Source organism: Panulirus ornatus, chromosome 18, assembly GCF_036320965.1.
Source record: "Panulirus ornatus isolate Po-2019 chromosome 18, ASM3632096v1, whole genome shotgun sequence".
NCBI classification, from domain to species: domain Eukaryota; kingdom Metazoa; phylum Arthropoda; class Malacostraca; order Decapoda; family Palinuridae; genus Panulirus; species Panulirus ornatus.
In genome coordinates, this window is record NC_092241.1 from 25,165,304 (window position 1) to 25,190,093 (window position 24,790).

Consider the following 24,790-nt stretch of genomic DNA (forward strand, 5'->3'; position numbering starts at 1 on the left):
AATCACTCTCCTCTCTTCCTATTCGTACACATGCCTTACATCCTTGGTAAAAACTTTTCACTGATTCTTGCAACTTACCTCCCACACTACATAATGTTAAATCTTTCACAAAGAACCTTTATCGATACTATCATATGCCTTCTCCAGATCCATTTATCCTACATACAATCCCATCTGTTTTTCTAAGTATATCTTGGACGATTTTTGAAGGGAAAAAATGCAAATGAGCAGGAGATGTATAAAAGAAAGAGGCAGGAGGTCAAGACAAAGGTGCAAGAGGTGAAAAAGAGGGCAAATGAGAGTTGGGGTGAGAGAGTATCATTAAATCTTTGGGAGAATAAAAAGATGTTTTGGAAGGAGGTAAATAAAGTGCGTAAGACAAGGGAGCAAATGGGAACTTCAGTGAAGGGGACTAACGGGGAGGTGATAACAAGTAGTGGTGATGTGAGAAGGAGATGGAATGAGTATTTTGAAGGTTTGTTGAATGTGTTTGATGATAGACTGGCAGATATAGGGTGTTTTGGTCGAGGTGGTGTGCAAAGTGAGAGGGTTTGGGAAAATGATTTGGTAAACAGAGAAGAGGTAGTAAAAGCTTTGCGGAAGATGAAAGCCGGCAAGGCAGCAGGTTTGGATGGTATTGCAGTGGAATTTATTAAAAAAGGGGGTGACTGTATTGTCGACTGGTTGGTAAGGTTATTTAATGTATGTATGATTCATGGTGAGGTGCCTGAGGATTGGCAGAATGCTTGCATAGTGCCACTGTACAAAGGCAAAGGGGATACAAGTGAGTGCTCAAATTACAGAGGTATAAGTTTGTTGAGTATTCCTGGTAAATTATATGGGAGGGTAATGATTGAGAGGAAGAAGGCAAGTACAGAGCATCAGACTGGGGAAGAGCAGTGTGTTTTCAAAGTGGTAGAGGACGTGTGGATCAGGTGTTTGCTTTGAAGAATGTATGTGAGAAATACTTAGAAAAGCAAATGGATTTGTATGTAGCATTTATGGATCTGGAGAAGGCATATGATAGAGTTGATAGAGATGCTCTGTGGAAGGTATTAAGAATATATGGTGTGGGAGGAAAGTTGTTAGAAGCAGTGAAAAGTTTTTATCGAGGATGTAAGGCATGTGTACATGTAGGAAGAGAGGAAAGTGATTGTTCTCAGTGAATGTAGATTTGCGGCAGGGGTGTGTGATGTCTCCATGGTTGTTTAATTTGTTTATGGATGGGGTTGTTAGGGAGGTGAATGCAAGAGTTTTGGAAAGAGGGGTAAGTATGCAGTCTGTTGTGGATGAGAGAGCTTGGGAAGTGAGTCAGTTGTTGTTTGCTGATGATACAGCACTGGTGGCTGATTCATGTGAGAAACTGCAGAAGCTGGTAACTGAGTTTGGTAAAGTGTGTGAAAGAAGAAAGTTGAGAGCAAATGTGAATAAGAGCAAGGTTATTAGGTACAGTAGGGTTGAGGGTCAAATCAACTGGGAGGTAAGGTTGAATGGAGAAAAACTGGAGGAAGTAAAGTGTTTTAGATATCTGGGAGTGGATCTGGCAGCAGATGGAACCATGGAAGTGGAAGTGAATCATAGGGTCGGGGAGGGGGTGAAAGTTCTGGGAGCCTTGAAGAATGTTTGGAAGTCGAGAACATTATCTCGGAAAGCAAAAATGGGTATGTTTGAAGAAATAGTGGTTTCAGCAATGTTGTATGGTTGCAAGCGTGGGCTATGGATAGAGTTGTGCGCAGGAGGGTGGATGTGCTGGAAATGACATGTTTGAGGACAACATGTGGTGTGAGGTGGTTTGATCGAGTAAGTAATGTAAGGGTAAGAGAGATGTGTGGAAATAAAAAGAGTGTGGTTGAGAGAGCAGAAGAGGGTGTTTTGAAATGGTTTGGTCACATGGAGAGAATAAGTAAGGAAAGATTGACCAAGAGGATATATGTGTCAGAGGCAGAGGAACAAGGAGAAGTGGGAGACCAAATTGGAGGTGGAAAGATGGAGTGAAAAGGATTTTGAGTGATCAGGGCCTGAACATGCAGGAGGGTGAAAGGCGTGCAAGGAATAGAGTGAATTGGAACGATGTGGTATACCGGGGTCGACGTGCTGTCAATGGATTCAACCAGGGCATGTGAAGCGTCTGGGGTAAACCATGGAAAGTTATGTGGGGCCTGGATGTGCAAAGGGAGCTGTAGTTTCAGTGCATTATTACATGACAGCTAGAGACTGAGTGTGAACGAATGGGGCCTTTATTGTCTTTTCCTACGGCTACTTTGCACACATGAGGGGGGAGGGGGTTGTTATTCCATGTGTGGCGAGGTGGCGATTTGAATAAATAAAGGCAGAAAGTATGAATTATGTACATGTGTATATATGTATATGTCTGTGTGTGTATATATATGTATACATTGAGATGTATAGGTATGTATATATGTGTGTGTGTGGACGTGTATGTATATACATGTGTATGTGGGTGGGTTGGGCCATTCTTTCGTCTGTTTCCTTGCACTACTTCGCTAACGCGGGAGACAGCGACAAAGCAAAATAAATGAAAAATAAATCTCATACATTTTTCAAAGCAAAAACCCAATCCACACATCCTCTACCACTTCTGAAACCACACTGCTCTTCCCCAGTCTGATGTTCTGTACATTCCTTTATCTCTCCATCAATACCTTCCCATATAACTTGCCAGGAATACTCATCAAACTTATGCCTCTGTAGTTTGAACACACCTTTATTCCCTTTGACCTTGTACAATGGCACTAAGCATGCATTCTGCCAATTCTAGGCACTTCACCATGATTTATACATACACTGAATAACTTTACCAATGAACCAACAACACAGTCACCCCTTTTTTAATAAATTCCACTGTAATACCTTCCAAACCCACCGCCTTGCCAGTTTTCATCTTCCGCAAAGCTTTCACTACCTCTTTGTTTACCAAATCATTCTCCCTAACACTCTCACTTCACAAACCGTCCCGACCAAAACACCCTATATCTTTCACTCTATGATGAAACACATTCAACAAACCTTCAAAATACTCACTCTATCTCCTTCTCACTTCACCACTACTTGTTATTACCTCCCCACTTGTCCCCTTCACTGGTATTCCCATTTGTTCTCTTGTCTTCCGCATGTTATTTACATCCTTCCAAAACATTTCTAATCTCCCTAAAATTTAATGATACTCTCTCACCCAAACTCTCATTCGCACTCTTTTTTCACCTCTTGCACCTTTCCCTTGAATTCTCTTGAACTCCTGCCACTTTCTCCCAGTCACTTGCACAACTTCCCTGCAAATATTGTCCAAACGCCTCTCTTTCTCTTTTCTCTTTCACTAACAACCTTACTTCATCCCACCACCCACTACCCTTTCTAATCTGCTCAACTCCCACCTTTGTCATGCCACATGCATCCTTTGAGCAAGCCATCACTACTTCCCTAAATACATCCCATTCCTCACGTCATTTATTCACACCTATTGCCATTCTACACTCAATCTCTCGGGATACTTTCTCACATGTCTCCTTTACAAGCTCACTTACTCTCACCACTATCTTCACCCCAACATTCTTCTTTTCTGGAAACCTCTACAAATCTTCACCTTCGCCCCCACTAGACACTGATCAGATATTCCTCCAGCTATCCCTCTCAACACATTAACATCCAAAGTATCTTTTACACACCTATCAATTAACATGTAATCCAATAATGCCCTTTGACCATCTCTCCTACTCACATACGTATACTTATGTATATCTTTTTAAACTAGGTATTCCCAATCACCAGTCTTTTTTCAGCACACAAATCCACAAGCTCTTCACCACAGAGCGCAAGAAAGCAAATTTTAAATTGATGCCGACGAAACTAAAAGTGAATGGAGAGAGAGAGGAGTGATCATTGGTGTCTATGTACCTGGTCATGAGAAGAAGGATCATGAGACAGGTTATAGTGATGGGTGATTTAAATGCGAAGGCGAGTAACGTGGCAGTTGAGGGTATAATTGGTGTACATGTGCGTGTGTGGACATGTATGTATAAACGTGTATGTGGGTTGGTTGGGTCATTCTTTCGTCTGTTTCCTTGCACTACCTCGCTAACACAGGAGACAAAGTATAACACAGTGACTAAGTATAATACATAAAATAAAACACAGTGTTCAGTGTTGTTAATGGAAGTGGTGAAGAGCTTTATGGTATGTATAAATGATACATGGGGTAAGGGAAGGGGTCAATTATTGGATGATGTGAGAGCCTTCTGTAGAGTAGTAAATGAATGTGTATGAGTGGATGGAAAGCTGGGTGAGTTTCAATATATATGCGGGTGTAAAGTAGTGCCGAATGATATGAAAATGGCTTTTTAAATATCATATATGGATGGAGTGATAAAAAAGGTGAATATAAAGCTACAAAAAGGGGTGCAGAGATTGAGTGTGGTATTCAGGCATGGTGGACAGCAAAATAGTCTGTTTTTGAGGATGATACTGCATTTTTTGGCGAGAGTGAAGGGGAGTTGTAGAAAGATGTCAGCGTGTTTCATGATGTGTCAAAGCATAAGCGATTGAAGGTACGTTTAAGTAAAAGTAAAGTAATGGTGTGTGAAAGGAAACAGAATGAAAGTGTAGAGTTTGCAAACACACTATACAGTAAAACAACAATGTGTAGTAATCTGTGTTATAGATGTGGGAGGAGAAAGAGTGGAAGAGGTGAGAGAATTTAAGTATTTAGAAGCTACTTTGGGTAAGTCAGATGATACAGAATAAGAGATAAGGGAGAGAGCAGTACTGATAGAAAAGTCAATGGCCCCTTACATAGAATAATGGAGGGCAAAGGTGTAAGTATGGAAAAGAAAAAAGAATTAGGGGACACCATAGTCCTGACCTATGAGGCTGAAACATAGACATGGAATTAGTCACAGAGGCCAAGAATCCAGGCTGTGGACATAAGCTACTTGTGAGGTGCATGTGGTATAACTAAATGGAATGAAGAAATGGGAAGGGGGGGGGGGATGTCTAAGATATGTGGTATGGCAGGGAATGCAAAGGAAATAAGTTTGTGGAATGGTACATTGGGTGAGAATCAATACTTTGAGTTGGTTTGGGCATGTGGAAAGACAGAGAGTTTACAGGGAGAGTGTATGATAGCACGATTAAAGGGGTTGGAGTGAGAGGAAGACCGCCTGAGACATGGGGAAATAGAAAGAAAAAGAGTACTGGAGGTACAGAAATGAAGGACAAATGCATGGAATGGTATATGCAAGCAATGTACATATGGACAGAGATAAATGGAGATTCTTTTGCAGTGGCCATCCCATTAATGGGAGTTCTCAGAGGGAACAGGCATCAGAAATAAAGACATAGATAAACAGAGAAAGGGGATGCCTATCAATCCTAGAACTGATTTAAAACCAAAAACATCTACAAATTCAACTACTATGTTCAACTTACTGGTTTAAGATCTCTATGGGCATAGCCCATATTGTGGACGTATGCTACAGCAGAAGTAATTTGTCGGAAAAACATTCTTGCCTCATCTTCTTCAAGTCTGTCTCTTTCAACTGTGCAAATGAGAAGTTACTTTGTATATCACTCTTTTCTAAATAAGTTTTCAAACAGCACCCTGCATCTTATCTGCTGATGATTTGGCATTATTTTCGTGCAATATAATCCCTGCTATATAAGGGCCACATCTTATACGGTGGGAAATATATATCTCATCAAAAATTCAATAAATATTCATAAATCAATAAATCAAAATTCATTTAAATTTTCACACATAACTGAAACCGTATTTACCTATATAGTCAAATAATTCTCCTCCAGGACAATATTCAAGAACCATGATTAATTTTGAGTCAGTCTCAAGCACCTGATAGAGCTTACAAACATGCTGGTGAGAAAGCTGCTTCATAGCATCGATTTCCAAATAAATGCGAGGCAAATCTTCCTGTAAAAATACATGCTTTTGATCAAAATATGGTAATGCAGGAGTATATTTACATATATCTTATATCAGAAAATGTGACAGAAACGTATACAATAACTTCAACAGTCTAAAGATCATTTATTCATTTGCTTTGTCGTTGTCTCCTGCGTTAGCGAGGTAGTGCAAGGAAACAGACGAAAGAATGGCCCAACCCATCCACATACACATGTATATACATACATGTCCACACACGCAAATATAGATACCCATACATCTCAATGTACACATATATATACACACACAGACATACACATATATACACATGTACATAAGTCATACTGTCTGCCTTTATTTATTCCCATCGCCACCTCGTCACACATGGAATAACAACCCCCTCCCCCCTCATGTGTGCAAGGTAGCACTAGGAAAAGACAACAAAGGCCCCATTGGTTCACACTCAGTCTCTAGCTGTCATGTAATAATGCACTGAAACCACAGCTCCCTTTCCACATCCACGCCCCACAGAACTTTCCATGGTTTACCCCACACGCTTCACATGCCCTGGTTCAATCCACTGACAGCACGTCGACCCCGGTATACCACATCGTTCCAATTCACTCTATTCCTTGCACGCCTTTCACCCTCCTGCATGTTCAGGCCCCGATCACTCAAAATCTCTTTCACTCCATCTTTCCACCTCCAATTTGGTCTCCCACTTCTCCTCGTTCCCGCCACCTCTGACACATATATCCTCTTGGTCAATCTTTCCTCACTCATTCTCTCCATGTGACCAAACCATTTCGAAACACCCTCTTCTGCTCTCTCAACCACACTCTTTTTATTTCCACACATCTCTCTTACCCTTACATTACTTACTCGATCAAACCACCGCACACTACATATTGTCCTCAAACATCTCATTTCCAGCACATCCACCCTCCTGCACACAACTCTATCCATAGACCACGCCTCACAACCATACAACACTGTTGGAACCACTATTCCTTCAAACATAGCCATTTTTGCTTTCCGAGATAATGTTCTCGACTTCCACACATTCTTCAAGGCTCCCAGAACTTTCGCCCCCTCCCCCACCCTATGATTCACTTCCGCTTCCATGGTTCCATCCGCTGCCAGATCCACTCCCAGATATCTAAAACACTTTACTTCCTCCAGTTTTTCTCCATTCAAACTTACCTCCCAATTCACTTGACCCTCAACCCTACTGTACCTAATAACCTTGCTCTTATTCACATTTACTCTTAACTTTCTTCTTTCACACACTTTACCAAACTCAGTCACCAGCATCTGCAGTTTCTCACATGAATCACCCACCAGCGCTGTATCATCAGCGAACAACAACTGACTCACTTCCCAAGCTCTCTCATCCACAACAGACTGCATACTTGCCCCTCTTTCCAAAACTCTTGCATTCACCTCCCTAACAACCCCATCCATAAACAAATTAAACAACCATGGAGACATCACACACCCCTGCCGCAAACCTACATTCACTGAGAACCAATCACTTTCCTCTCTTCCTACACGTACACATGCCTTACATCCTCGATAAAAACTTTTCACTGCTTCTAACAACTTTCCTCCCACACCATATATTCTTAATACCTTCCACAGAGCATCTCTATCAACTCTATCATATGCCTTCTCCAGATCCATAAATGCTACATACAAATCCATTTGCTTTTCTAAGTATTTCTCACATACATTCTTCAAAGCAAACACCTGATCCACACATCCTCTACCACTTCTGAAACCACACTGCTCTTCCCCAATCTGATGCTCTGTACATGCCTTCACCCTCTCAATCAATACCCTCCCATATAATTTACCAGGAATACTCAACAAACTTTTTTTTTTTTTTATTATACTTTGTCGCTGTCTCCCGCGTTTGCGAGGTAGCGCAAGGAAACAGACGAAATGGCCCAACCACCCCCCCCCATACACATGTATATACATACGTCCACACACGCAAATATACATACCTACACAGCTTTCCATGGTTTACCCCAGACACTTCACATGCCCTGCTTCAATCCACTGACAGCACGTCAATCCCGGTATACCACATCGCTCCAATTCACTCTATTCCTTGCCCTCCTTTCACCCTCCTGCATGTTCAGGCCCCGATCACACAAAATCTTTTTCACTCCATCTTTCCACCTCCAATTTGGTCTCCCTCTTCTCCTTGTTCCCTCCACCTCCGACACATATATCCTCTTGGTCAATCTTTCCTCACTCATCCTCTCCATGTGCCCAAACCACTTCAAAACACCCTCTTCTGCTCTCTCAACCACGCTCTTTTTATTTCCACACATCTCTCTTACCCTTACGTTACTCACTCGATCAAACCACCTCACACCACACATTGTCCTCAAACATCTCATTTCCAGCACATCCATCCTCCTGCGCACAACTCTATCCATAGCCCACGCCTCGCAACCATACAACATTGTTGGAACCACTATTCCTTCAAACATACCCATTTTTGCTTTCCGAGATAATGTTCTCGACTTCCACACATTCTTCAAGGCCCCCAGGATTTTCGCCCCCTCCCCCACCCTATGATCCACTTCCGCTTCCATGGTTCCATCCGCTGCCAGATCCACTCCCAGATATCTAAAACACTTCACTTCCTCCAGTTTTTCTCCATTCAAACTCACCTCCCAATTGACTTGACCCTCAACCCTACTGTACCTAATAACCTTGCTCTTATTCACATTTACTCTTAACTTTCTTCTTCCACACACTTTTCCAAACTCAGTCACCAGCTTCTGCAGTTTCTCACATGAATCAGCCACCAGCGCTGTATCATCATTGAACAACAACTGACTCACTTCCCAGGCTCTCTCATCCCCAACAGACTTCATACTTGCCCCTCTTTCCAAGACTCTTGCATTTTCCTCCCTAAGAACCCCATCCATAAACAAATTAAACAACCATGGAGACATCACACACCCCTGCCGCAAACCTACATTCACTGAGAACCAATCACTTTCCTCTCTTCCTACACGTACACATGCCTTACATCCTCGATAAAAACTTTTCACTACTTCTAACAACTTTCCTCCCACACCATATATTCTTAATACCTTCCACAGAGCATCTCTATCAACTCTATCATATGCCTTCTCCAGATCCATAAATGCTACATACAAATCCATTTGCTTTTCTAAGTATTTCTCACATACATTCTTCAAAGCAAACACCTGATCCACACATCCTCTACCACTTCTGAAACCACACTGCTCTTCCCCAATCTGATGCTCTGTACATGCCTTCACCCTCTCAATCAATACCCTCCCATATAATTTACCAGGAATACTCAACAAACTTATACCTCTGTAATTTGAGCACTCACTCTTATCCCCTTTGCCTTTGTACAATGGCACTATGCACGCATTCCGCCAATCCTCAGGCACCTCACCATGAGTCATACATACATTAAATAACCTTACCAACCAGTCAACAATACAGTCACCCCCTTTTTTAATAAATTCCACTGCAATACCATCCAAACCTGCTGCCTTGCCGGCTTTCATCTTCTGCAAAGCTTTCACTACCTCTTCTCTGTTTACCAAATCATTTTCCCTAACCCTCTCACTTTGCACACCACCTCGACCAAAACACCCTATATCTGCCATTCTATCATCAAACACATTCAACAAACCTTCAAAATACTCACTCCATCTCCTTCTCACATCACCACTACTTGTTATCACCTCCCCACTTGCGCCCTTCACCGAAGTTCCCATTTGCTCCCTTGTCTTACGCACTTTATTTACCTCCTTCCAGAACATCTTTTTATTCTCCCTAAAATTTAATGATACTCTCTCACCCCAACTCTCATTTGCCCTTTTTTTCACCTCTTGCACCTTTCTCTTGACCTCCTGTCTCTTTCTTTTATACATCTCCCACTCAATTGCATTTTTTTCCTGCAAAAATCGTCCAAATGCCTCTCTCTTCTCTTCCACTAACAATATTACTTCTTCATCCCACCACTCACTACCCTTTCTAATCAACCCACCTCCCACTCTTCTCATGCCACAAGCATCTTTTGCGCAATCCATCACTGATTCCCTAAATACATCCCATTCCTCCCCCACTCCCCTTACTTCCATTGTTCTCACCTTTTTCCATTCTGTACTCAGTCTCTCCTGGTACTTCCTCACACAGGTCTCCTTCTCAAGCTCACTTACTCTCACCACCCTCTTCACCCCAACATTCACTCTTCTTTTCTGAAAACCCATACAAATCTTCACCTTAGCCTCCACAAGATAATGATCAGACATCCCTCCAGTTGCACCTCTCAGCACATTAACATCCAAAAGTCTCTCTTTCGCACGCCTGTCAATTAACACGTAATCCAATAACGCTCTCTGGCCATCTCTCCTACTTACATAAGTATACTTATGTATATCTCGCTTTTTAAACCAGGTATTCCCAATCATCAGTCCTTTTTCAGCACATAAATCTACAAGCTCTTCACCATTTCCATTTACAACACTGAACACCCCATGTATACCAATTATTCCCTCAACTGCCACATTACTCACCTTTGCATTCAAATCACCCATCACTATGACCCGGTCTCGTGCATCAAAACCACTAACACACTCATTCAGCTGCTCCCAAAACACTTGCCTCTCTTGATCTTTCTTCTCATACCTTCTTATACCTCTGTAATTTGAGCACTCACTCTTATCCCCTTTGCCTTTGTACAATGGCACTATGCAAGCATTCTGCCAATCCATATACTGTACATATCTGGTGCATTATACCATTGATTCACTATTCCAGACACAAATATACCAATCTTGTGATAAATCAAAGTCAAGTAATATCTAATGTATATGTTACTGTGCTTGATAAGCAGTCCTCTCAAACATACTATAGGTACCAGCAATACATACAGGTATGAACAGCCTGTGCTAAGTCTCCAGAAAGTTTATCACAACCCTATAGGCTTGGAAGGTATGCCATAACCAAATCTTGAACATACTTTATCTAAAAGGTAGTCCATGTTGACAAGGAAAAGAAAATAAAAGGAAATATTCCCTTCTTTATCATACTTTAAGTGTCCTAATTACACATAAAAGTCTTGATAATCTCTGACAGAGCTGGATTTCCTCCAAATAAAAGAATAAAATATATATCATAAATCCAGCAGATCATTATAGTTTAATTCAATAACTTCACAGAAAGTATGTTCTACAACTGGGTGATAGAAAGATGTATGAATATTGTGTCTAGCGAACAAAAAATTTCCTGTAAAGATGGGGATGTGGAAATCAAATCTTTACAGGGCTGATAATTAAGGCTGAATAAGCACATACTAGAAAAAATATGCATATCAGCAGTCACAAATCTGTAGAGTAAATGACATTATGAAATGTAAATTTACAGGTGCTTTTATAAGTTTGTGTTGGAAATGAAATGCTTGAGGACAATATGTGGCACGAGGTGGTTTGATCAAGTAAGTAACGAAATGGTAAGAGAGGTGTGTGGAAATAAAAAGTGTAGTGAAATGGTTTAGACATATATGAAGAGAATGAGTGAGCAAAGATTGACAAATAGGATATAAGTGTCAGAGGTGGAGGGAACAAGTAGATGCAGGAGATCACATTGGAGGTGGAAGGATGGAGTGAAAAAGATTTTGAGTGATTGGGGCCTGAAAGTACAGGAGGGTGAGAGGAGTGCAAGGAATAGAGTGAATTGGAACGATGTGGTATACTGGGGTAGACATGCTGTTAATGGACTGAACCAGGGCATGTGAAACATCTGGGATAAACCATGGAAAGGTCTGTGGGACCTGGATGTGGATAGTTGTTGTTTCGGTGTATTACACATGACAGCTAGAGACAGTGTGAACAAATGTGGCCTTTTTTTTCTGTTTTCCTGGCGCTAACTCGCTGAAGCAGGGGGTAGCAAAGCTGTTTTATGTGGGGCGGGGAAGCCGTAGGAAAGGATGAAGGCAAGCAAGTATGAATAGGCACATGTGTATATATATGTATGTGTATGTATATGTTGATATGTATATGTATAGATGTGCGTGTATGGGTGTTCATGTATATAAATGTGTATATGAGTGGATGGACCATCCGTCTGTTTCCCGGCACTACCTCGCTGATGCAGAAAACAGCGATCAAGTACAATAATAGTAAAAAAAAGAAAAAAGAGTTTGGAGAAATAGCCATTCATGTTTGGCAGGAAGTACACTAGTTCAGCTCCCATTGCCTTTAAAAAAATAATTTAATTACAGTACATGATTCTAATGGTCAATAATCAAATACTTTTTTCACTACAATTATCATCATAATCATTTAATCATCACATCCTGTCAAGCATATAATCTAATTGTACAATCCTGTTGTATAAAGTATATCTAAGCAAAAGTTTAACTTACCTTAAGGATGTCTCCTAATAAAATATAAAATGTAATTAATGTAATTAATTAATGTAATTAATGTAATTAATGTAATTAATTAATGTAATTTCAATTGCAATAGGAGCTGCTGCATTCCTATATTCAAAGAAACAAAATACACATTACTTACTCCAAGCTGCTTTTTATCCATTATCTTAAGAGCAACCTTCTCTCCTGTTAAAATATGCGTTGCTAACTTGACTTTTGCAAATCCCCCTGATCCAATGGTTTCATGAAGTTCATATTGCCCCTCAAGGGCTGCATAGGGGTAGACTTGCTGTGGCATTTTTGGCAGTAGCTATGTAGTCTCACCCGTATGTTTTCAAGAGTACCTACTGTACTCAGTAACGGATGTCGATCTTTGCTCTTGGATATTCACCAAAATCTAAGGGATTCTGAAAAATATAAATAAAATAATACAAAAGCCCAAATCATATCCAAAACTAACAGTCATACAAAGCAAACTACCACTTTCTCATGATTGTTATTCTGGTTGAACTGTGATGGTGACTGTAGTGGAGGGTAAAATTAGCGAGAAGTATCCACAAATCTATGTACATTACTATCAATAAATCCTCTCCCACCTATATGGGTTGCATGTAAATTATACTCCCGTTTAGTTCATTCTCACAATTTCTCAACATGATTCCAGTAAGCCAAAGAGAAGACAATCTTTTCCTTTTTTTTCCTATAGTATACCCTCCCTAGTCTCAGAGAGAAGCCTTCACTAAGGCCACAGCACCACCCTTATACACGAAAAGCCTCCATAGCACACAGCAAAGAATCATTTCCTTTTATTGATATTTGAAATATCTTTGACTCTTCTGTCTGTTCCCTTAATCATATCAACACAAGTCTTCATCAACCAAGTATCCAGAATGCCATCTGCAAGGCATTATCATCTTCAGAGGCTTTCAACTATATATCTTTCTGTCTAGTCACCTTACTCCAGTTATACTATTACTCTCTATATTTTCTTCATATTTCAGGACAATGATAATTCAAAGTATCACACACATACAATAAGAGCTGAGACAAGTACTTCTTCATATTTCTGGACAACGGTAACTCAATGTTTCACAAACATACAACAAGAGCAGAGACAAATACTCCATCATAAAATTCTAATACACACATCACACTTTAGTTCTTCCTATTCACCTAAGTTCTCAGTACAACTTCTCCTTTCCATGATTATGCTCTCAACTTAGCTTTCTTTTGGTCACCACTAGCTAGACCACGCAATATTCAGCAAGCTGATGATCACAAATACTGTGTACCCACTGTTAACTCAAGGGTGGGCCATTTTTGACAACTGTTGCTCTCCCTACACCTTAAAGCTCTGGAACTTTGTACCCTCTCTTATCTTTCTCAATAACTATGACCTGGCAGTTTTTAAACAAAAAGGCATCTAACTTCCTCTAAAATTATTAAATACTTTATCTTGTCTTTTCTTTTCCCTTTCATAGATTGCTCTGTATTCAAAATTAAGACCCAACCTTAACTTGGACTTTTGTATGTGACTGAAACCTCCAATGCAGAAAAAAAAAAAAAAATAATAATAATAATAATAACAATAATAATAATAATAAAAATAATAATAATAATAATAATAATAATAATAATAATAATTTCTTTTAATTTGTTTAATTTGTTTATGGATGGGGTTGTTAGGGAGGTAAATGCAAGAGTTTTGGAAAGAGGGGCAAGTATGAAGTCTGTTGGGGATGAGAGAGCTTGGGAAGTGAGTCAGTTATTGTTCGCTGATGATACAGCGCTGGTGGCTGATTCATGTGAGAAACTGCAGAAGCTGGTGACTGAGTTTGGTAAAGTGTGTGGAAGAAGAAAGTTAAGAGTAAATGTGAATAAGAGCAAGGTTATTAGGTACAGTAGGGTTGAGGGTCAAGTCAATTGGGAGGTGAGTTTGAATGGAGAAAAACTGGAGGAAGTGAAGTGTTTTAGATATCTGGGAGTGGATCTGGCAGCGGATGGAACCATGGAAGCGGAAGTGGATCATAGGGTGGGGGAGGGGGCGAAAATTCTGGGGGCCTTGAAGAATGTGTGGAAGTCGAGAACATTATCTCGGAAAGCAAAAATGGGTATGTTTGAAGGAATAGTGGTTCCAACAATGTTGTATGGTTGCGAGGCGTGGGCTATGGATAGAGTTGTGCGCAGGAGGATGGATGTGCTGGAAATGAGATGTTTGAGGACAATGTGTGGTGTGAGGTGGTTTGATCGAGTGAGTAACGTAAGGGTAAGAGAGATGTGTGGAAATAAAAAGAGCGTGGTTGAGAGAGCAGAGGAGGGTGTTTTGAAGTGGTTTGGGCACATGGAGAGAATGAGTGAGGAAAGATTGACCAAGAGGATATATGTGTCGGAGGTGGAGGGAATGAGGAGAAGAGGGAGACCAAATTGGAGGTGGAAAGATGGAGTGAAAAAGATTTTGTGTGATCGGGGCCTGAACATGCAGGAGGGTGAAAGGAGGGCAAGGAATAGAGTGAATTGGAGCGATGTGGTATACCGGGGTTGACGTGATGTCAGTGGATTGAATCAAGGCATGTGAAGCGCCTGGGGTAAACCATGGAAAGCTGTGTAGGTATGTATATTTGCGTGTGTGGACGTATGTATATACATGTGTATGGGGGTGGGTTGGGCCATTTCTTTCGTCTGTTTCCTTGCGCTACCTCGCAAACGCGGGAGACAGCGACAAAGTATAATAAATATAAATATAAATATATAATAATTTCTTTTTTTTTTTTTTTTTGCTTTGTCGCTGTCTCCCGCGTTTGCGAGGTAGCGCAAGGAAACAGACGAAAGAAATGGCCCAACCCACCCCCATACACATGTATATACATACGTCTACACACACATATATACATACCTACACAGCTTTCCATGGTTTACCCCACACGCTTCACATGCCCTGATTCAATCCACTGACAGCACGTCAACCCCGGTATACCACATCGATCCAATTCACTCTATTCCTTGCCCTCCTTTCACCCTCCTGCATGTTCAGGCCCCGATCGCACAAAATCTTTTTCACTCCATCTTTCCACCTCCAATCTGGTCTCCCACTTCTCCTCGTTCCCTTCACCTCTGACACATATATCCTCTTGGTCAATCTTTCCTCACTCATTCTCTCCATGTGCCCAAACCATTTCAAAACACCCTCTTCTGCTCTCTCAACCACGCTCTTTTTATTTCCACACATCTCTCTTACCCTTACATTACTTACTCGATCAAACCACCTCACACCACACATTGTCCTCAAACATCTCATTTCCAGCACATCCATCCTCCTGCGCACAACTCTATCCATAGCCCATGCCTCGCAACCATACAACACTGTTGGAACCACTATTCCTTCAAACATACCCATTTTTGCTTTCCGAGATAATGTTCTCGACTTCCACACATTCTTCAAGGCTCCCAGGATTTTCGCCCCCTCCCCTACCCTATGATCCACTTCCGCTTCCATGGTTCCATCCGCTGCCAGATCCACTCCCAGATATCTAAAACACTTTACTTCCTCCAGTTTTGCTCCATTCAAACTTACCTCCCAATTGACTTGACCCTCAACCCTACTGTACCTAATAACCTTGCTCTTATTCACATTTACTCTTAACTTTCTTCTTTCACACACTTTACCAAACTCAGTCACCAGCTTCTGCAGTTTCTCACATGAATCAGCCACCAGCGATGTATCATCAGCGAACAACAACTGACTCACTTCCCAATCTCTCTTATCCACAACAGACTTCATACTTGCCCCTCTTTCCAAAACTCTTGCATTTACCTCCCTAACAACCCCATCCATAAACAAATTAAACAACCATGGAGACATCACACACCCCTGCCGCAAACCTACATTCACTGAGAACCAATCACTTTCCTCTCTTCCTACACGTACACATGCCTTACATCCTCGATAAAAACTTTTCACTGCTTCTAACAACTTGCCTCCCACACCATATATTCTTAATACCTTCCACAGAGCATCTCTATCAACTCTATCATATGCCTTCTCCAGATCCATAAATGCTACATACATATCCATTTGCTTTTCTAAGTTTTTCTCACATACATTCTTCAAAGCAAACACCTGATCCACACATCCTCTACCACTTCTGAAACCACACTGCTCTTCCCCAATCTGATGCTCTGTACATGCCTTCACCCTCTTAATCAATACCCTCCCATATAATTTACCAGGAATACTAAACAAACTTATACCTCTGTAATTTGAGCACTCACTCTTATCCGCTTTGCCTTTGTACAATGGCACTATGCACGCATTCCGCCAATCCTCAGGCACCTCACCATGAGTCATACATACATTAAATAACCTTACCAACCAGTCAATAATACAGACACCCCCTTTTTTAATAAATTCCACTGCAATACCATCCAAACCTGCTGCCTTGCCGGCTTTCATCTTCCGCAAAGCTTTTACTACCTCTTCTCATGTTTACCAAATCATTTTCCCTAACCCTCTCACTTTGCACATCACCTCGACAAAAACACCCTATATCTGCCACTCTATCATCAAACACATTCAACAAACCTTCAAAATACTCACTCCATCTCCTTCTCACATCACCACTACTTGTTATCACCTCCCCATTTGTGCCCTTCACTGAAGTTCCCATTTGCTCCCTTGTCTTACGCACTTTATTTACCTCCTTCCAGAACATCTTTTTATTCTCCCTAAAGTTTAATGTTACTCTCTTACCCCAACTCTCATTTGCCCTCTTTCTCACCTCTTGCACCTTTCTCTTGACCTCCTGTCTCTTTCTTTTATACATCTCCCACTCAATTGCATTCTTTCCCTGCAAAAATCGTCCAAATGCCTCTCTCTTCTCTTTCACTAATAATCTTACGTCTTCATCCCACCACTCACTACCCTTTCTAATCAACCCACCTCCCACTCTTCTCATGCCACAAGCATCTTTTGTGCAATCCATCACTGATTCCATAAATACATCCCATAATAATTATAATAATAATAATAATAATAATAATAATAATAATAATAATAATAATAACAATAATAAAGGGAAAGTGGTGAGAGTAAGTGAGCTTGGGTAGAGACTTGTCTGAGGAAGTACCAGGAGAGGCTGAGTACAGAATGGAAAAAGGTGAGAACAAAGGATGTAAGGGTAGTGAGGGAGGAATGGCATGTATTTAGGGAAGCAGTGATGGTGTGTGCAAAAGATGCTTGAGGCATGAGAGGCGTGGGAGGTGGGCAGATTAGAAAGGGGTAGTGAGTGGTGGGAGGAAGAAGTAAGATTATTAGTGAAAGAGAAGAGAGAGGAATTTGGACGATTTTTCCTGGGAAATAATGCAAATGACTGGAAGATGTATAAAAGAAAGAGGCAGGAGGTCAAGACAAAGGTGCAAGAGGAGAAAAAGAGGGCAAATGAGAGTTAGGGTAAGAGAGTATCATTAAATTTTACGGAGAATAGAAAGATGTTTTGGAAGGAGGTAAATAAAGTGCGTAAGACAAGGGAGCAAATGGGAACATGAGAAGGGAGCAAATGGGGAGGTGATAACAAGTAGTGGTGATGTAAGAAGGAGATGCAGTGAGTATTTTGAAGGTTTGTTGAATGCGTTTGATGATAAGAGTGGCAGATATAGGGTGTTTTGGTCGAGGTGGTGTGCAAAGTGAGAGGGTTAGAAAGAATGATTTGGTAAACTGGGAAGAAGTAGTAAAAGCTTTGCCGCAGATGAAAGCCAGCACGGCAGCGGGTTTGGATGGTATTGCAGTGGAACTTATTAAAAAAGGGCATGACTGTATTGTTGACTGGTTGGTAAAGTTATTTAATGTATGAATAACTCATGGTGAGGTGCCTGAGGACTGGTGGAATGCTTGCATAGTGCCAGTGTACAAAGGCAAATGGGATAAAGATATTTTTTTTTTTTTTTTTGCTTTGTCGCTGTCTCCCGTGTTTGCAAGGAAGCGCAAGGAAACAAACGAAAGAAATGGCCCAACCCACCCCCATACACATGTATATACATACGTCCACACACGCAAATATACATACCTAAACAGCTTTCCATGGTTTACCCCAGTCGCTTCACATGCCTTGATTCAATCCACTGACAGCACGTCAACCCCGGTATACCACATCGCTCCAATTCACTCTATTCCTTGCCCTCCTTTCACCCTCCTGCATGTTCAGGCCCCGATCACACAAAATCTTTTTCACTCCATCTTTCCACCTCCAATTTGGTCTCCCTCTTCTCCTCGTTCCCTCCACCTCCGACACATATATTCTCTTGGTCAATCTTTCCTCACTCATTCTCTCCATGTGCCCGAACCATTTCAAAACACCCTCTTCTGCTCTCTCAACCACGCTCTTTTTATTTCCACACATCTCTCTTACCCTTACGTTACTTACTCGATCAAACCACCTCACACCACACATTGTCCTCAAACATCTCATTTCCAGCACATCCATCCTCCTGCGCACAACTCTATCCACAGCCCACGCCTCGCAACCATACAACATTGTTGGAACCACTATTCCTTCAAACATACCCATTTTTGCTTTCCAAGATAATGTTCTCGACTTCCACACATTCTTCAAGGCTCCCAGAATTTTCGCCCCCTCCCCCACCCTATGATCCACTTCCGCTTCCATGGTTCCATCCGCTGCCAGATCCACTCCCAGATATCTAAAACACTTCACTTCCTCCAGTTTTTCTCCATTCAAACTCACCTCCCAATTGACTTGACCCTCAACCCTACTGTACCTAATAACCTTGCTCTTATTCACATTTACTCTTAACTTTCTTCTTTCACACACTTTACCAAACTCAGTCACCAGCTTCTGCAGTTTCTCACATGAATCAGCCACCAGCGCTGTATCATCAGCAAACAACAACTGACTCACTTCCCAAGCTCTCTCATCCCCAACAGACTTCATACTTGCCCCTCTTTCCAAAACTCTTGCATTCACCTCCCTAACAACCCCATCCATAAACAAATTAAACAACCATGGAGACATCACACACCCCTGCCGCAAACCTACATTCACTGAGAACCAATCACTTTCCTCTCTTTCTACACGTACACATGCCTTACATCCTCGATAAAAACTTTTCACTGCTTCTAACAACTTGCCTCCCACACCATATATTCTTAATACCTTCCACAGAGCATCTCTATCAACTCTATCATATGCCTTCTCCAGATCCATAAATGCTACATACATATCCATTTGCTTTTCTAAGTATTTCTCACATACATTCTTCAAAGCAAACACCTGATCCACACATCCTCTACCACTTCTGAAACCACACTGCTCTTCCCCAATCTGATGCTCTGTACATGCCTTCACCCTCTCAATCAATATCCTCCCATATAATTTACCAGGAATACTCAACAAACTTATACCTCTGTAATTTGAGCACTCACTCTTATCCCCTTTGCCTTTGTACAATGGGACTATGCACGCATTCCGCCAATCCTCAGGCACCTCACCATGAGTCATTTTTTTTTTCTTTTTTTTTTGCTTTGTCGGTCTCCCGCGTTTGCAAGGTAGCGCAAGGAAACAGACGAAAGAAATGGCCCAACCCACCCCCATACACATGCCTTGATTCAATCCACTGACAGCACATCAACCCCGGTATACCACATCGCTCCAATTCACTCTATTCTTTGCCCTCCTTTCACCCTCCTGCATGTTCAGGCCTCGATCACACAAAATCTTTTTCACTCCATCTTTCCACCTCCAATTTGGTCTCCCTCTTCTCCTCGTTCCCTCCACCTCCGACACATATATCCTCTTGGTCAATCTTTCCTCACTCATTCTCTCCATGTGACCAAACCATTTCAAAACACCCTCTTCTGCTTTCTCAACCACGCTCTTTTTATTTCCACACATCTCTCTTACCCTTACGTTACTTACTCGATCAAACCACCTCACACCACACATTGTCCTCAAACATCTCATTTCCAGCACATCCATCCTCCTGCGCACAACTCTATCCATAGCCCACGCCTCGCAACCATACAACATTGTTGGAACCACTATTCCTTCAAACATACCCATTTTTGCTTTCCAAGATAATGTTCTCGACTTCCACACATTCTTCAAGGCTCCCAGAATTTTCGCCCCCTCCCCCACCCTATGATCCACTTCCGCTTCCATGGTTCCATCCGCTGCCAGATCCACTCCCAGATATCTAAAACACTTCACTTCCTCCAGTTTTTCTCCATTCAAACTCACCTCCCAATTGACTTGACCCTCAACCCTACTGTACCTAATAACCTTGCTCTTATTCACATTTACTCTTAACTTTCTTCTTTCACACACTTTACCAAACTCAGTCACCAGCTTCTGCAGTTTCTCACATGAATCAGCCACCAGCGCTGTATCATCAGCGAACAACAACTGACTCACTTCCCAAGCTCTCTCATCCCCAACAGACTTCATACTTGCCCCTCTTTCCAAAACTCTTGCATTCACCTCCCTAACAACCCCATCCATAAACAAATTAAACAACCATGGAGACATCACACACCCCTGCCGCAAACCTACATTTACTGAGAACCAATCACTTTCCTCTCTTTCTACACGTACACATGCCTTACATCCTCGATAAAAACTTTTCACTGCTTCTAACAACTTGCCTCCCACACCATATATTCTTAATACCTTCCACAGAGCATCTCTATCAACTCTATCATATGCCTTCTCCAGATCCATAAATGCTACATACATATCCATTTGCTTTTCTAAGTATTTCTCACATACATTCTTCAAAGCAAACACCTGATCCACACATCCTCTACCACTTCTGAAACCACACTGCTCTTCCCCAATCTGATGCTCTGTACATGCCTTCACCCTCTCAATCAATATCCTCCCATATAATTTACCAGGAATACTCAACAAACTTATACCTCTGTAATTTGAGCACTCACTCTTATCCCCTTTGCCTTTGTACAATGGCACTATGCACGCATTCCGCCAATCCTCAGGCACCTCACCATGAGTCATTTTTTTTTTCTTTTTTTTTTTTGCTTTGTCGGTCTCCCGCGTTTGCAAGGTAGCGCAAGGAAACAGACGAAAGAAATGGCCCAACCCACCCCCATACACATGCCTTGATTCAATCCACTGACAGCACATCAACCCCGGTATACCACATCGCTCCAATTCACTCTATTCTTTGCCCTCCTTTCACCCTCCTGCATGTTCAGGCCTCGATCACACAAAATCTTTTTCACTCCATCTTTCCACCTCCAATTTGGTCTCCCTCTTCTCCTCGTTCCCTCCACCTCCGACACATATATCCTCTTGGTCAATCTTTCCTCACTCATTCTCTCCATGTGACCAAACCATTTCAAAACACCCTCTTCTGCTCTCTCAACCACGCTCTTTTTATTTCCACACATCTCTCTTACCCTTACGTTACTTACTCGATCAAACCACCTCACACCACACATTGTCCTCAAACATCTCATTTCCAGCACATCCATCCTCCTGCGCACAACTCTATCCATAGTCCACGCCTCGCAACCATACAACATTGTTGGAACCACTATTCCTTCAAACATACCCATTTTTGCTTTCCGAGATAATGTTCTCGACTTCCACACATTCTTCAAGGCTCCCAGAATTTTCGCCCCCTCCCCCACCCTATGATCCACTTCCGCTTCCATGGTTCCATCCGCTGCCAGATCCACTCCCAGATATCTAAAACACTTCACTTCCTCCAGTTTTTCTCCATTCAAACTCACCTCATTGAGAAGGCTCTTCGAACTGATGGTAAAACTTCTGTTGCTGACATAATGGCTACAATTCAGGAGAGTGAGAAGAAAAAGTTAGAACTGACTGCCCACTTGCAGTTAGCTCGTCAAATGGTTGCTGAATGTGATAGTGGGGAGTTGGAAAAGAACAAGGTAAAGGAATTACGAACAGAGCTGGGACAAGTAGTGGAAGAGATTAATGACCTGTTGACAGAACTCCGCTATGAGCTGCATAATAGTGAATAGACCGGATGGTGACGTAAATCTGAAGAAAGAAGAGGCAGGGTAGCCGCCGGTGAGTAGTGGTGTCGTTGTTGATCTCACCAGGAGTGGCGCCAAAGTTTCCTCATCCGGCATGATAAGTATGGAGACTCCAGAAAAGACTTAAGAAGCCAGCTTTTCTTTAAGTCAACAAGAGAAATAAGATTGTGGTAGAAAAAGTTGATGTGATGTAGCAGTGGAGCCTAATGTGTCAAGCTGCCAATTGAGAAGAGGAGCATTTGGCATTCATTTGTCAACTTCATTAAATAGAGGCCGGCTACTCGTGTGTGTGTGTACATCCTCTACAGCTGCGTCGACATTCCTACCAAGACATACACATCATCTACAGAAAGTGAACTGACGTGAGTCAGAGGATCATCTCGTCCCCATCACATCATTCAGAGCGATACCAGTTTGCATCAGCCTTCACTCCTGCCTGCAGTAGCATGCTTTCTGACATGTTTCATGAGCTCCTCTTCGCCAACGGAACTACCTTGGCCCACCAGTGACGCTACCACGTTTGTGAATCAAGAACCATTGCAACACAAACCTCGCCAGGTGGTAGAGTGTCCCGCAGTGTATCGAGACAGACTTCCCCAGAACTTTTTTTAAAGGGGAAGTAAATGTTTATAGTTGTGTTACTGGAGTGATAGTTTTCATACATGGTGCTTTGACAAGAAAATAGTGAAATTGGAAAAAATGTAGCTTAGACATTGAAGCTTATTGATACAGTGGTTAAATTGATGAGAACTACTATTGACGTTTGTGTAAATAAATTAAACATTTCCTTTCCATACCCAGAGGTTGAACCATTATGTGACATTCATTTTTTCATTTCATTTCAAGCTAGAAGTTTCAGTTTTCTAAATTGTTTCTTACATTTTTCACATGTATATATATGTATGTGTGTGTGTGTATATGTGCGTGTGTGTGTGTATGTGTGTGTATGTGTATATATATATGTATATTATCCCTGGGGATAGGGGTGAAAGAATACCATGAGTCATACATGCATTAAATAACCTTACCAACCAGTCAACAATACAGTCACCCCCTTTTTTAATAAATTCCACTGCAATACCATCCAAACCTGCTGCCTTGCCGGCTTTCATCTTCCGCAAAGCTTTTACTACCTCTTCTCTGTTTACCAAATCATTTTCCCTAACCCTCTCACTTTGCACACCACCTCGACCAAAACACCCTATATCTGCCACTCTATCATCAAACACATTCAACAAACCTTCAAAATACTCACTCCATCTCCTTCTCACATCACCACTACTTGTTATCACCTTCCCATTTGCGCCCTTCACTGAAGTTCCCATTTGCTCCCTTGTCTTACGCACTTTATTTACCGCTTTCCAGAACATCTTTTTATTCTCCCTAAAATTTAATGATACTCTCTCACCCCAACTCTCATTTGCCCTTTTTTTCACATCTTGCACCTTTCTCTTGACCTCCTGTCTCTTTCTTTTATACATCTCCCACTCAATTTCATTTTTTCCCTACAAAAATCGTCCAAATGCCTCTCTCTTCTCTTTCACTAATACTCTTACTTCTTCATCCCACCACTCACTACCCTTTCTAATTAACCCACCTCCCACTCTTCTCATGCCACAAGCATCTTTTGCGCAATCCATCACTGATTCCCTAAATACATCCCATTACTCCCCCACTCCCCTTACTTCCATTGTTCTCACCTTTTTCCATTCTGTACTCAGTCTCTCCTGGTACTTCCTCACACAAGTCTCCTTCCCAAGCTCACTTACTCTCACCACCCTCTTCACCCCAACATTCACTCTTCTTTTCTGAAAACCCATACAAATCTTCACCTTAGCCTCCACAAGATAATGATCAGACATCCCTCCAGTTGCACCTCTCAGCACATTAACATCCAAAAGTCTCTCTTTCGCGCGCCTGTCAATTAACACATAATCCAATAACGCTCTCTGGCCATCTCTCCTACTTACATAAGTATACTTATGTATATCTCGCTTTTTAAACCAGGTATTCCCAATCATCAGTCCTTTTTCAGCACATAAATCTACAAACTCTTCACCATTTCCATTTACAACACTGAACACCCCATGTATACCAATTATTCCCTCAACTGCCACATTACTCACCTTTGCATTCAAATCACCCATCACTATAACCCGGTCTCGTGCATCAAAACCACTAACACACTCATTCAGCTGCTCCCAAAACACTTGCCTCTCATGATCTTTCTTCTCATGCCCAGGTGCATATGCACCAATAATCACCCATCTCTCTCCATCAACTTTCAGTTTTACCCATATTAATTGAGAATTTACTTTCTTACATTCTATCACATACTCCCACAACTCCTGTTTCAGGAGTATTGCTACTCCTTCCCTTGCTCTTGTCTTCTCACTAACCCCTG

The 24,790-nt window shown here is 41.6% G+C and overlaps 1 protein-coding gene across 2 annotated transcripts in view; it reads right to left on the reverse strand.

Moving 5' to 3' along the window:
* The window catches only part of LOC139755006 (maternal embryonic leucine zipper kinase-like), a 304,773-nt gene that overhangs the window by 249,953 nt on the left and 30,030 nt on the right, over positions 1-24,790 (reverse strand). For both annotated transcript variants that reach the window (XM_071672913.1, XM_071672914.1), the window contains exons 2-4: positions 12,496-12,760; positions 5,791-5,941; positions 5,443-5,552 (exon numbers count right to left, since the gene is read on the reverse strand). In XM_071672913.1, coding sequence (XP_071529014.1) covers positions 5,443-5,552; positions 5,791-5,941; positions 12,496-12,651 — 417 coding nt within the window. In that variant the 5' untranslated portion in view covers positions 12,652-12,760. The remainder of the gene's footprint in view (positions 1-5,442; positions 5,553-5,790; positions 5,942-12,495; positions 12,761-24,790) is intronic.